Source organism: Saimiri boliviensis, chromosome 1, assembly GCF_048565385.1.
Source record: "Saimiri boliviensis isolate mSaiBol1 chromosome 1, mSaiBol1.pri, whole genome shotgun sequence".
In the NCBI taxonomy this organism is placed as follows: Eukaryota; Metazoa; Chordata; class Mammalia; order Primates; family Cebidae; genus Saimiri; species Saimiri boliviensis.
In genome coordinates this window covers 291,458,458-291,472,241 of record NC_133449.1, presented here as the reverse complement: position 1 = coordinate 291,472,241, position 13,784 = coordinate 291,458,458, and the positions used below count along the sequence as shown (strand labels likewise).

General features: G+C 36.5%; 1 protein-coding gene across 1 annotated transcript in view; it reads left to right on the top strand.

Moving 5' to 3' along the window:
- MARCHF6 (membrane associated ring-CH-type finger 6) overlaps positions 1-13,784 on the top strand; it is an 89,798-nt gene that overhangs the window by 41,749 nt on the left and 34,265 nt on the right. The window contains exons 7-15 of the mRNA XM_039479121.2: positions 997-1,186; positions 3,216-3,277; positions 3,864-3,896; positions 6,001-6,052; positions 9,908-9,966; positions 11,200-11,280; positions 11,516-11,584; positions 11,662-11,736; positions 12,535-12,669. Coding sequence (XP_039335055.1) covers positions 997-1,186; positions 3,216-3,277; positions 3,864-3,896; positions 6,001-6,052; positions 9,908-9,966; positions 11,200-11,280; positions 11,516-11,584; positions 11,662-11,736; positions 12,535-12,669 — 756 coding nt within the window. The remainder of the gene's footprint in view (positions 1-996; positions 1,187-3,215; positions 3,278-3,863; positions 3,897-6,000; positions 6,053-9,907; positions 9,967-11,199; positions 11,281-11,515; positions 11,585-11,661; positions 11,737-12,534; positions 12,670-13,784) is intronic.

The following is a 13,784-nucleotide window of genomic DNA, read 5'->3' as shown; positions in this document are numbered from 1 at the left end:
TATTGTCTCTCACTAAGACTCAAACTCTTGACTTCCATGTCCCTCATAACTCATTTGTTATTACAAAGAAGGGCAGTGGAAAGGTTTGGGTGAAGATTAAGAGAGATGTGAAAAATCAAGAAAGTGATATTACGATTTTGCCTCTTAATTTTCTAGCTGGATTGGAAACAGCATTAGGGGGTATACTAAAGTTCATATGCACAGTCTTACCCACTGAGCAGAAATTTGAAAACATTTCCTCAAGTGTTTGATAACAGATAATTAAGTTATATATATATATATATATATATGTGTGTGTGTGTGTGTGTGTGTGTAGGGTTTTTAAAAAAATGTATTTTCATCCCTGATGATGTCAGTAAACACAAAAGATGTTTTCTTAAAAGGTTATTTTTAAGAGAGCTAGATTTCTTAACCATTTTCTGTGATGCTTTGTGAACTGTTGATCCCTTAACTATACCGAATGAATATTTACATGAAGCGAGGTTATATTCTTATATACTAAAATTGGTCCCACATTGGATACATTTAAAAAAGATATCCTTGAAAGATTTTCTTTTTAAAAAAAAATTTAGTAGGGTTTATATTTGTTTTCTAGTTTTTTTGTTTGTTTTGGGTTTTTGAGATTGGGTCTTGCTCTGTCACTCAGGCTGGAGTGCAGTGGCATGAGCATACCTCACTGCAGCCTCACAACCTCCGGGCCCAAGAGATCCTCCTACCTCAGCCTCCTGAGTAGCTGGGACAGGCACAAACCACCATGCCTGGCTAACTTTTAAATTTTATATAGAGACAGGGTCTTGCTGTGCTGCCCTGGCTGGTTTTGAACTCCTGGGCTCAAGCAGTCTGCCTGCCTCAGCCTTCCAAAGTGCTGGGATTACAGGCGTGAGCCACTATACCCGGTCTGATTTTTTTTTTTTTTTAAATGTAAGAATAATGTAATTTGGAAACAGGAAAACAGACAAGTAGATCTGAATTTCTGGACTTTTCTGTGATTTTTAGGCTCCAGCAGGAGGAAATGGTGCAGAAAATGTTGCTGCTGATCAGCCTGCTAACCCACCAGCTGAGAATGCAGTGGTGGGGGAAAACCCTGACGCCCAGGATGACCAGGCAGAAGAGGAGGAGGAGGAGAATGAGGAGGAAGATGATGCTGGTGTGGAAGATGCGGCAGATGCTAATAACGGAGCTCAGGGTAATGACTGCTTATATGTCCTGTTTCTTCAGCACTGTAAATCTGCTCTCAATTTGCATAGAGGAAAAGAACTGGCGTTTCCAAATTTTAATGTTCTGAAATTCTATTTCTAACTTATTTTTACTTTATTTTGGCACACTGGCATTTATGGAAGTACATATGCATAAATATGTTTTTTTCCTATGAAACAGGGCATGTTTTGTGTTTTAAAATCCTTTTTACACAGGACTTTCTTATAGGATAGGTAGGAGGAAGTTATTTTTTAAGTTGGATTAAGTACTACTTTTTTTAAAAATAAAGGACTTTGATACAGATGTACCTCATTTATTTGCTTATCTCTTTCCTTGTCCTTTAAGTCAGTGCAACTTTTAAAATTGAAAAAGAATCTTGAAGTGTATACTGAAGACAAGGTGCCATCTAAAGAAATCAGATGTCTCATGTTCGAGCAGTGTTAACTCTAGAATGTAAAAGGAGATTCAAGACAGGAAGCAGGTGGATCACCTGAGGTCAGGAGTTCAAGACCAGCTCAGCCAACATGGTGAAACCGATCTCTATTAAAAATACAAAAAATATTCTGGGTGTGGTGGTGCGTGTCTGTAATCCCAGATATTTGGGAGACTGAGACAGGAGAATCTCTTGAACCCAGCAGGTGGATATTGCAGGGAGCCGAGATCTTGCCACTGCACTCCAGCCTGCGTGACAGAACAGGACTCCATCTTCAAAAAATAAAAGGTCAAGGACAGGGTCTGCCCGTCAGCTGTCGGTCGCTCACTTCCTTTCCTCCCTCCCACCAGAGTTTTCCTGTCAAGCTTTGCACTGTCTCTGGGTCTGCTTGACATGCCTGATATTTGAGTGTCTCTTTGTGTCAGGCAGTGTTAGACACTAAGCTCATAACTGTGACCAAAACAAAACAAAATGCTGCTGCATTCCCAAAGTTTCTGGTTTAGTGAAGAATTAGGACATACATGTCTTGGTAAGTGTTGTGTGGGTTTCTCTGAGGATGCTGTTGGGGAGAGATCTATTTAATTTTTTTGAGACAAGGTTTTGGTCTTGTCACCAGGCTGGAGTACAGTGGCACAAACCCAGCTCACTATCGCCTTGACCTTTTGGGCTCAAGCGACCCTCCCACCTCAGTTCCAAGTAGCTCAGACTACAGGTGTGTGCAATATGCCCAGCTATTTTTTTTTTTTTCTTTTGTAAAGACGAATTCTTCCTGTTGTCCTGGCTGGTCTTGAACTCCTAGGCTCAAGTGATCCTCCTGCCTTGGCCTCTCAAAGTGCTAGGATTACAGGCATGAGCCATTGTGCCTTGCCTAGACCTATTTTAAATAAGGTTTGCCAGGTAGCTCAGAGTATGTTATATTTGAGCTGAGACCTCTGAAGGATGAGAAAAAGTGACTTGTGTAATGGGAACAGGGGGCATTTGCAGGAGAGGTCAGAGGCTCTAAGAATGCAGTCTGCTGCTACCCTAGGGCCTGGCCATTATTTCTCTCTCTTAATCTAATATAGTAGCTCCTAACTATTCTTTCTCCTTCCATTCTTGCTCCACATAGTTCATATTACTCTGCTGCCTTTAAATCTTTTAGTCATTTTCCCATTATATTACTAAATAATAAAATCCAGACTCCACATTCCTGTTGATGTGATTTCTGTCTGTCTACTACCCTCATCATCACTCAGAATGTCCTAGTGCCCTGGCTTCCTGACTTTTCTTAAATCTGCCAGATTCTTTCCTGACTTAGAGCTATTGAATTCCTCTCTTTCACATAACCCTATTTATTCCTTTTCTAGCTTTTATCTCAATCTAGGATTACCACCTTTTATATGTATTATTTATTTATATGTATGTTTTAATTCTTATTTGTTCCCTGACAAACAAATACTCAGTGTGGAAATGTGGCTTAGCTTCCGAACAACAGCTTACAAAATACTAAATTTTACTATTTTTAATACTTTTTACTATTTTTTATTAATTATTATTTTTAGTTCAAGTTCCATCAATAACCTTTAAATTGCAATTATATTTTCAGATGACATGAACTGGAATGCTTTAGAATGGGACCGAGCTGCTGAAGAGCTTACATGGGAAAGAGTACGACCTTTTTCTGTCAAGTATCCTGGTGTTTTAATCCTAAAATATATTTTAAACTTTGATATATTTAGATGTATACACTAATTTTGTAGTTACAGTTGATGAAAAGTTACTAGAATTTTTATTCCTAGAGAAAGTTAAGTCATACTTTTTGTGGTGAAACTATTGTGACGTTGGTGGCTTTTTTTGTATCTTACAAAACCTTGCTCCATTTAGGAAATGTTTTACCTGAAATTGTGGACTTTTGAAAACAAAGTAACAATTTAAATTTAAGTACTATTTTCATGCTTCAGTTGACAAAATAATAACAGTTGTATTATGAAGTCTTGATTAGCTCTATATCTTCAGTAACAAATCAAAGATGAAATTTTTTTAGACTTTATAAATCATATAATTTTGAATAAAAGCCAAAATATAGAACTCCCATAAACATTTTCATTTTTTTTTTATTTTCTGAAAATGATAGGAGGTATTGGGAAGTAGTGGATGACTATGTTTAAAGATATTGAAAGAAAATGTGTTTTTTCATAGAATAGAAAATTCTATTGCATCTTGAGTTAATTCATATCATTTTTGTTTATTTTAGATGCTAGGACTTGATGGATCACTAGTTTTTCTGGTAAGTAAAACTAATTTTTTTAAATAACAGAATCAGAGTTATCTTAGTGATTCAGAAACTTCACATTTATAGTATGTGGTGAAGGTCTAGATGCCCTTTGGCTTTTGCTTACTTTATATGTTGAAGATTATATGTTTTGTGTGCTGAAAATACTGAAAAAGCATATAGGCAATAACTATTTTTTAAAAATTACTGAATATTTGATTTTTAGCAAAGAAAATAAACTCCAGAGTTAATGGTAGTTAAAAAGAACTTGGTCTTCTTTTAAAGTTTCATCTTGCAGTGTTTATTGCCTGTACTGGTGGAAGCAAAGCAGTTTTGCGTAGTTTCACAGTGAAAGCCCCCAGGCTGATGTTAGGTTTTCCTGTTTGCTGAACTCCACCTGTCTTTACCTAGGAACTCTGCCTTATTAGTAAAGATTGCAACTCTAAGGTGAGGAGCAGCTCTTTAAAGAACTTGTTCTTTAAAGAAAACTTGTTCTTGCAGGTAGCAGAACCCCTACTGGTTGAAACATTAATTTAACAGGAAGTCCAGCAGAAGAATGGGCTTGAGGGTTGCTTGATCTATAGTCCCAACAATGTCATCAGAGTCCCAGATACCTCTGTGGATCTCCTTTGCTGTCCTCAGTGTTGGCCTTCTCCTCAGGCTGGCTGCAGATGAGGATGTTGAATTTAACAGTATGTGGATTTTTAGGAGCATATCTGATATAATTCCTCAGTTTTGTGGTAATGTGATATTATTGAGTGTCTAGTCATGGTTTGATCACAGTCAGTATAGAAGCATTATTTGGCCATATACTGAGTTATATTTCTTACCCCATCAGTTCCTCATAAATGAAGGACAGAAGTCATTGAGGTAGTGGTGTTGACTCAAACCCATGTGAGTTATTGGAAAAACCTTTCACAGGGTGAATTCATTCAGAAAAGATATTTAATATGTATAGTGTGCCAGCTATTGTGATAGGCACAGGGGAATTCAGTGATGAATGAGACAGAGTCCCTGTTTTCAAAGATGCTCTATAGTGTGGTAGAGAGAAGTGAACATATAAACAAGGAATGTTTTGGAGGTATGTGTTAGACTCAGTGACAGAAAGTGTGCATAGGACACAAGAGGGGCACAAAAGAGGGCTTGATTAGGTGTTTCTTAGTGGAACAGAGTTCGTCAGCAGGAAATTATCAGCGAAGATTAACTTAGACATTGAAGCATAAAAAATGTTGGGGATAGAGAAAATTTAGGAGCCATGAAGACAGAGAGGTTGGAAAAATTGAGCCAACACAGTGAGAAGAAATGTAGTAGTCATTTACAAACTAATCACCCTTCTAGCTGATTGGATTTGTATACAGTTAGGGAACCTGAACAGAGAAATCTTTAAACAAAAGCTCTTTGGAAGGATCCTTTAACTTGATGGTTGGGGAAGGTTGTGGGCATGAATGAATGGACTTCGGCAGTCTGGTCAGTGTCAGCATAGGGCATAGTTAAAGTGTGTATAACATGGCTGAAGGAATAGGCAGATAGCTGTCACAGACGTGACAATATGTAACTGTGAGAGGGGACCAGATGGTCAGGTGAGACAGGACAAAGAAAGTCAGGGCACCATAGGGAGTGGAGAGACCAGAGGAGAACAAGCTAGAGTTTTCCAAAGGGGAGGTAGCCAGGCAGTAGTGACCCTGCAGGTGTCACGAAAGCAGAGTGGACGTTGAAAGAAACACTGCAGTTGACATTAACATGAAGTTTACAATTAATTTGGCTTTCAAATTTTTCTCCATTTGGAATTTTTCAGTGTCATTTGATTTAAACGAAATCCAGTATTATTAACATCTGTGTAATTTGCCGTAGATTATTTCTAAAAAGGAAATGTTTATAAATGAATTTGTTTTTTCTACATGTAATATTTCAACTTTGAGTTTTATTAGGCTTAGTTGTATGAGCTAATGAAAAATGAAAGTTACATATTATTTGTAGATTGAAATCCCAAAACAATAGAGGGAAAATTTCAGTCTTAGCTAATTTTAGTATTTGGCTATAGCTAAATAAGTGGAGTAGTCCAGTTAAACATATGTTAAATATGAATTCAATATGCGTTATTGATGCTTTTTTTCTTTAGGAACATGTCTTCTGGGTGGTATCTTTAAATACACTGTTCATTCTTGTTTTTGGTAAGTTGTGTTTGTGCTTTTTTTGTGATATAGTAGGAATTTAGTTTTTTAAGAGCCTTGTTATAGGTTTATTTTTAATTTTTTTATTTTTTAGCGTAGGAATAAATACTAAGTGGTATATGAAAATAGTTTCAGGTAGGAATTCTTTGTAGATAGGCCCCAGACAGACAGATACTTTCTCAAGCAGCAGTGACTGCAGTTACCTACCTGTCTCTGCTTCTGTTGGGCGTTTGTGTCTTTTTTTGTAGAATCTGGTTTTAGACTGACTTGAGAATATACGGTTTTCTACTTCTGAAATTAGTTTTGTGCTGATTGTCTGTGTGCTCTTCCCTATGGCAGAAGATCTTGTTTTCATCTGTCAAATTCCTGACCAAGGCCTTCTAGAGACCTTGACTTGGGAGCTGTTATCAGAGCTGGATGTAGACATGTGGGAAGGCAGTAAGCCTTTCCCAAATGTGAGTGCCCCTTAGAACCAGATTCCAACACGTGCAAAATCACTTCCAAATACTTCAGTAAGGGCAGCTGTGAAGATTGTGTGACAACACACAATAGTCCCTCCCATTGGGAGTATTGGAGAAAGAAAGGTGAGGTTGAGGAAACACTATTGATGAGGTTTCTCTCCTTTCCAGAAGAGGTAAGGAAAACTAAATTGAGTAAATCAAGGCCTTAGAGTTCAGTTTCTGTATCTTTTAGGGATGAGGAGGTAGAGTCTGATAGAATGGGGTTATTGTTTGGGGTCCTATGATTTGTGTCTGAGACCTCAGGCGGCATATCTCTATATAGGGATAATCTATGAACAATTCCTTCCTTAGTACCTGTGACTTACCCCTCAGCTCTGCTGAAGAGGATGAGTAGAGATTTCCCCAGGCTTCTTCCACCAAATTCCAAGTTATTTGCTCTGTTGGGGACTACACTGTGATCCGTAAAGCAGATGTCTTTAATAACAAGCCATGCAGTCTAAGGGGCTTTGAATGTTTGGACTGAGGATGAGAAAAAAAATTGATTTCTGTATATTATCTGTAAAAGAGAAAGGGAAATTTACTTGTATTTTGCTAACAAAGTATTTTGCATAACCTGCATTGATTTCTTAATTTTTAGTAGACACTCACAAAGGTGCAAATTTAATAGGAAGCTCATTCTTTGTTCTCCTTGCATATGGGGGTGTCTGTATGTTATTCTTCGTTTATTTTTCATTAGGTAAAATAATTCATATATAGACTGTGAAACTTTGATCTTGACTTTATTTTTATTTTTTTGAGAGAAAAATTATAGATTTAAGTCTTTACTCTTGCAGAAAAGCTTAATGCTAAATTGATGTTTGGAGAAACAGGTTACATTTAAAACATGAATTATACAAATAACTCATTTATAGAAATCAAATCTGAAGTTTTTTCTAATATAACTTCCTGAGCTTATACTGCAAAAAAAATTTTCTTAGTAAACTTATGTTTTGTTACATAGTTAGGATCTTTTGAAATAAAATAAGTTTTCTTCCATTGGGAACATACTTTTTCTTTTAATCATTGGGATTAAACACCCTCATGTTTTTTTCCTGCATGGGTTGCTCTTCTGGAAGTTTTCTACAGGCAGTTTTTTGGCTCTTGTAGTCATATGCTTTGCAGAAATGTAATCTGACCAAGCTCTGGTCTTCCTGCAGAAGGTGACGATCTTGAGAAACTGTCCTTAATTTCAGGATGCCTTTCCATTAGTTTGTGTGTAATGGGATGGAAATTGATTGTTGCAACTGGTGTTTAAGGTTAATAATTATTTAATACAGCTGCAAATAGAGTTAAAACTTGGCCCTCCCAGGGGCCTAGTTGAGTCGTCTTCAGACTGGGATATGAGAACAAATAGGCAAAATTCAACATACAATTTTTTTCTTCTTGCCTTTTAAAATTTCTTATGCTTTGTAGTACACACAGTATGTTAGTAAACTAATATATATATATATATATATATATATATATATATATATATATATATATAAATTTGTAAATGAATTTAAACATATTGAGGATACATGTTCAGAAAGATTCAGCCGGGTGCAGTGGGTCATGCTTGTAATCCCAGCACTTTGGGATGGAGGGTGGATCAGCCGAGGTGGGTGGATCACAAGGTCAGGAGTTCAAGACCAGCCAAGATGGTGAAACCCCGTCTCTACTAAAAATACAAAATATTAGCCGGGCATGGTGGCGGGTGCCTGTAACCCCAGCTACTTCGGAGGCTGAGGCAGAGAATTTCTTGAACCCAGGAAGTAGATAGAGGTTGTAGTGATCCAAGATCGTACCACTGCACTTCAGCCTGGGTGACAAGAGTGAGACACTGTCTCCAAAAAAAAAAAAAAAAAGATTACTCATGGAATACTGAGAAAGTGTTAGAAGCCAGATCCCTAGTAGGTTCACTCTGATTTCTGCCTTCATGATTGAGTTCCCCACTTCCCTAGTAATCTATTATGCTGTTGAGTTATTTCTACCATAAAGAAAATATAACTACATTTTATTATTAAGAATGAAGTAAAATTTGGCTAGAAAGACTTGAGGAAAAAGAAGACTATAAAAATTCTCAATAAAGATTTTAAGAAGATTTTCATACTTAGCCATAATGCCGTTATTTCACCTTACAGAATTACTAGAATTTCTTTAATATTTCCTAATAATCCATCATATTTAAAATTTCTGGGTTGTCCGTTTAGATACCATTTTGCATTGGTTTATTTTAATGAAGATCCAAATAAGGTCCACATATTACTTTTAGTTGTTAAGTCCCAAGTTGTCAGTCTTTTAATTAGAGTACTCTTCTCTTTGCTTCCCCAACCCACCCTATTTGGCCATTGATTTGTTGCTGGGATTAGGTTAACTTCCTTCTGTCCATCTACTTCCTGAATATCCTCTGCCTTTATCCTTTGTCTCCCATATTTCTCTTAAACCTGAAGTCAGATCAAAGGGCCTTACTAGATTCAGGTTTGATACATCTGGGACAAATTCTTCACTGGTCACACTGTGCTGATTAATAGGATATGTGAGGAGCTGAGGTACATGGTGTTGGATTGTCCACTTTTATCACTGGATTCAGGTGATATCAACCTGAGCCTCTAATCTTAGGTTTTATTTTTCCCTTTACCATTAGAAAGTAGTCTGTTGGGAATGATATTTTTATGTCTTATAGTGTTCCATCAACCTTCCACTTAATGATTTTTATTAGCTCTTGATGATTCTTGCCAGAATCATTTACTTCATTAAGGGTGGCAAAATGATGATTTTTAAATTGTCATTTTTTTACATTTATTGACTGGCTTTTCTGTAAAGAAGAAGAAATTCTTATCAATTTGGGTCTCTTTGGTCAACCCGAACCTGTTTGTCCAGGACAAGTAGGACAGATGCTCATATTTTTCCCCCTTAATTTTAGTTTTCAGAATAAGGAATTGGTACATTAACTACTCCCATTGGTGTGCTAAGTGCTTCCAAAACATGAAAGTGTTTTCTTTGATGTTGTTTTTTCTCTTTTTGTGATTATTATTATTTTGGGCTTTTCCTTTTTTGAGCATCATAAGGTCATGGATTTGTATATGTTCAGTGTTTTTCCATCAGTTTTGGTCGTTATTATTTTTGTTGCTCATATTATCCTCTCTGGCCTGTTTTCACAGTGGTTTCTTTGTTGTTTTGGCTTGGCCCTATTAGACCTTAATAACTTTGTTGTTCTCTAGTTACAGAGAATGTCCTAGGCAGTATATTTTTAGCCTAGTTCCGGAATCTTTCATTTCTCCAAGAAGCCCTCATTCCTTTTAGTGGGGGATTGTAGTAGGAGTGTTCGTTGTTTTGATGTTGACGTTTTTATTGAATTTTCCCCCCCTTTTAGCATTTTGCCCTTACCATATTGGTCATTTCTCCCTTGTTGGTTTGGGATTTGAAGAACACGTGAGTATAATACTTTTACAACCTTACTTTCATTCATTACTCCCAAAGTTGATTATTTATTAATCAAATATTAATCAGATAATCAAATAGTATTCTAAGAGTTACTTCATTTCTCAGTTGGCATTATGCAAGGGAATAGTTAGCCAATACTGTCTTATTTTATTTTATTTTTTTTAAATAACAGTGGCTCAAGAGATAGTGGTCATGTTGCTAACTAATGAAAATGTGCTCTAAAATCCATTCAGCTGGGTGGGCCTGAGGTATACTGTAGGAAAGTTTTCCACAAGCTGATTTTCCATTCATCTCATGAACTTGCATGTTCTCTTCTTTCCCTTTCCCCAGGTGCCCCCTGCTGAATTTAGAGAAGTAACAATATATTAGTCAATTTTAAAAGGGTAGACTATTGGAATGACGGGTTATCGTGTTTTCTAGAGTGCTTTAGTTTTTACATTTTATTATTATTTTTCAGAGGTAAATAAATTTTGGAAGGATTATTACTTCTCTTGAGGCCCTAGAATAATTCAGTCTTTTAAGGAAGAGTTGACTATCTGGGATCATCTGCTCAGTTTGTATTTATGAGACCAGAGAGATCACATTCTGAAGTGTTATAATATTTAGTACACCTCTGATTATCACCAGTCAAATGCAAGAACTTAAAAGGTTCAGATCAGTGTTTTGAAAAATTTTGACTTTCCAAGCTATTGCCACTTGCTATCTAAAACTTGGGAACCAAATAATACCAATAGGCCTTGTTACTCTCAGAATTCTTACTGTCTGTAAATTGAGAATGGAACAGATTTGCAGAGCAAGGGAAGCTTGAACAGTTATTTCTAGTGGTAGGAAATGAGGTGGCTGGGATGTTACCAAGCTGGTGGACGACTTGAGCAGTACGCTCCTGCCTTCAGTGGTTAGTCTTTAGCAAATCTGCTTTAGAGTGAGACTAAAGGGCAGGCTGATGTATTACAGTGCTCTTGTTTTTGGAAAATTTAATTCACTCTCCTTTTATTTTGTCTCCTTGGGTAAAATGTTATTTTTTCTTCATTTGTTAGCAATATATAACAGTGAGAGAATCTGGTTTTCAGAGATGTCATCCAAAGGGGATTTTACAGTTGTTTTCTAGTTACAATTTGTCTAGACAGTTCACTTTTATTCATTTGGATTGTTTAATATGGGAAAACTGGGGTGTAGGACGTGTGGTAAAATTAAATTTTATTTACTTTTTTTTATTTCCAGGTCCAAGCATCTCATTTTGAAGGCCTAATCACCACCATAGTTGGGTATATACTTCTAGCAATAACACTGATTATTTGTCATGTATCCTTTAATGAACCAGCTTGAGTGTTCAGTAATCTTATTCGTATCAAAGAACTCTTCATTAATGGTGAAACTTGTCTCTCTCCTTGTTCTCTTAGTGAAAGTTTTAGGTATTTGCAGTAAGGGTCAGTGTAGACAAAATGTGAAATAAATTAATTCTGTCAAAAAATACTAACTAAGTAGTTGTCTGTTTCATTGTACCTTTACTCAATTTTTCCTTAACTAGATGCTGTAGGGCTTGGCAACTCTTGTGAAATTTCATAGGTCTCGTCGCTTACTAGGAGTCTGCTATATTGTTGTTAAGGTAATTCCTGTTATAACTTGAGATTGGAAATTTCTCCTACATTTGGGTGATACTGATGACCTTTATTTTCACTTAAGGTCTCTTTGTTAGTGGTGGTAGAAATTGGAGTGTTCCCTCTCATTTGTGGTTGGTGGCTGGATATCTGTTCCTTGGTAAGTTGAGTATTCATGATTGTATAATAGCATAATTTCAAAGCTTCAAAAAAGGAAGTCTTCAGTGTAGGTTCTTTTTAAAGGAAAGTAAATATTTGATAATTTGCTTATTCTTTTGACAAGCGTATTAGTATAGAATCTTAATGTTAATTTTTCTAGAGTATCTGAGTTTTGAGGCTTTGTGCAAATTTTTGATGTCAGAATATTTTGGCCGAAATCTTTCTAATAACTAGTGGAGAATTTTATTGCCCACTTTGCGCTCTCAAATTTTTATAGATAATACTAAGATATTATATACATAGAGAATAATTTGATAAGGAAACTATCTTTGTAGTAATAAATTTCACTCTCATCATTTGGTTTCACTAAGATGCTCAGTCTTGATTATACTCTTTAATTGCTATTAGGGATCATCAGATCTTGATTTTTTCAAAAATATTTTATGTGTAGAAAAGCTGCCTTTGGTTCTAAGATAACATTTACCCTCCTATACCTTACTTTTAAAACTTCTTAAGAATGCAGACCTGTAACCAAGAAAAGGAGGTTTTACATTCATCAGAAATAGTTCTTTAATAGAATCAATATTAATGAAGCTTTTACCAATTGGTTTATCATTCTTTATATCTGAATCAGTAGCCAATCTTGTATATAGTTCTATGACACCATGAAATGACATAAATAAATAGCATTTCCAGAAATCCTTCCTCGCATGCATGTTGATTATTACCTAGAAGATGGAAATGTTAACTTTGCAAATGTAGGAGGCACACATCTCTTACCTGTCCTCTTTTGGCTCAGGAAATGTTTGATGCTACTCTGAAAGATCGAGAACTGAGCTTTCAGTCTGCTCCAGGTACTACCATGTTTCTGCATTGGCTAGTGGGAATGGTGTACGTCTTCTACTTTGCCTCCTTCATTCTATTACTGAGAGAGGTAAGTCTACAGAGAAATGCTGATGCTGCACATTTATAAAAAGGACTTTTGCTTTTACTGCCAGTCATGTCTCAAAGGCTATGATGATTTCCTAACTAAATCATATTCTCTAGTATTTTATTCTGAGAGGGAATAATTTATAGGGGACTTTGATTTGATTGCTTTAAACTGTTTCAGTTGTCTTCATAATTGGCAAATTTTAATCTTTCTGAGTTGGAAAGATGATTCAACTGAGGAAAAAAGTAAGAGTACTCATTTTATTATACTTCATATATATTTTAGCCATTCTCTAATACAGACTCTTGGAATTTTGTATGATGTGAATGTATCTCAGACTTCAAGGAAATATAATGCTGGAAGTAACCAAAAGGATATGGCTTTGCAGGATCGAACGTTTAAAATGGTTTTGATTTAGGTAACTTAAGTATAGAATTATAGAGGGTTCTTTATGATTCCAGTTCACTGGCCTGGTGGGTACCTTTATTTATTTAATTTATTTATTTATTCTTGATACTGAGTCTTCCTCTGTTGCTCAGGCTGGAATGCAGTGCCATGATCTCGGCTCACTGCAACCCTCGCCTTCTGAGTTCAAGCGATTCTCCTGCCTCAGCCTCCCAAGTAGCTGGGACTACAGGTGCCCGCCACCACGCCCAGCTAATTTTTGTATTTTTAGTAGAGACAGGGTTTCACCATGCTGGCCAGGCTGGTCTTGAACTCCTGACCTCAAATGATCTGCCCACTTCAGCCTCCCAAAGTACTGGGATTACAGGTGTGAACCACTGCACCTGGCCTGGTACCTTTATTAATCCTATTTTTGGAATCTGGTTTCTACTGATTTGAAGATGACGAAAGCAGATGAATATTTTATTAGTGTACATCTCAAGCTCAGTCATTCCCCCAATACTGAATGTTCACTGTTTGCTGGACACTATACTGTCTTCTGGGATATCAGTGAGAAACAAAGGCACAGTTCCTCAATGTTACAGCCTGAAAACGAATACAGTATTGAAACAGTCAGCTTACACGCAGACTGGTGATGGAGATGTGCAGGGTGTGGAGGAGCAGATTGACAATTCCAGTGGGAATGGAACGCAAAAGCATAAAGGCTGAATGCT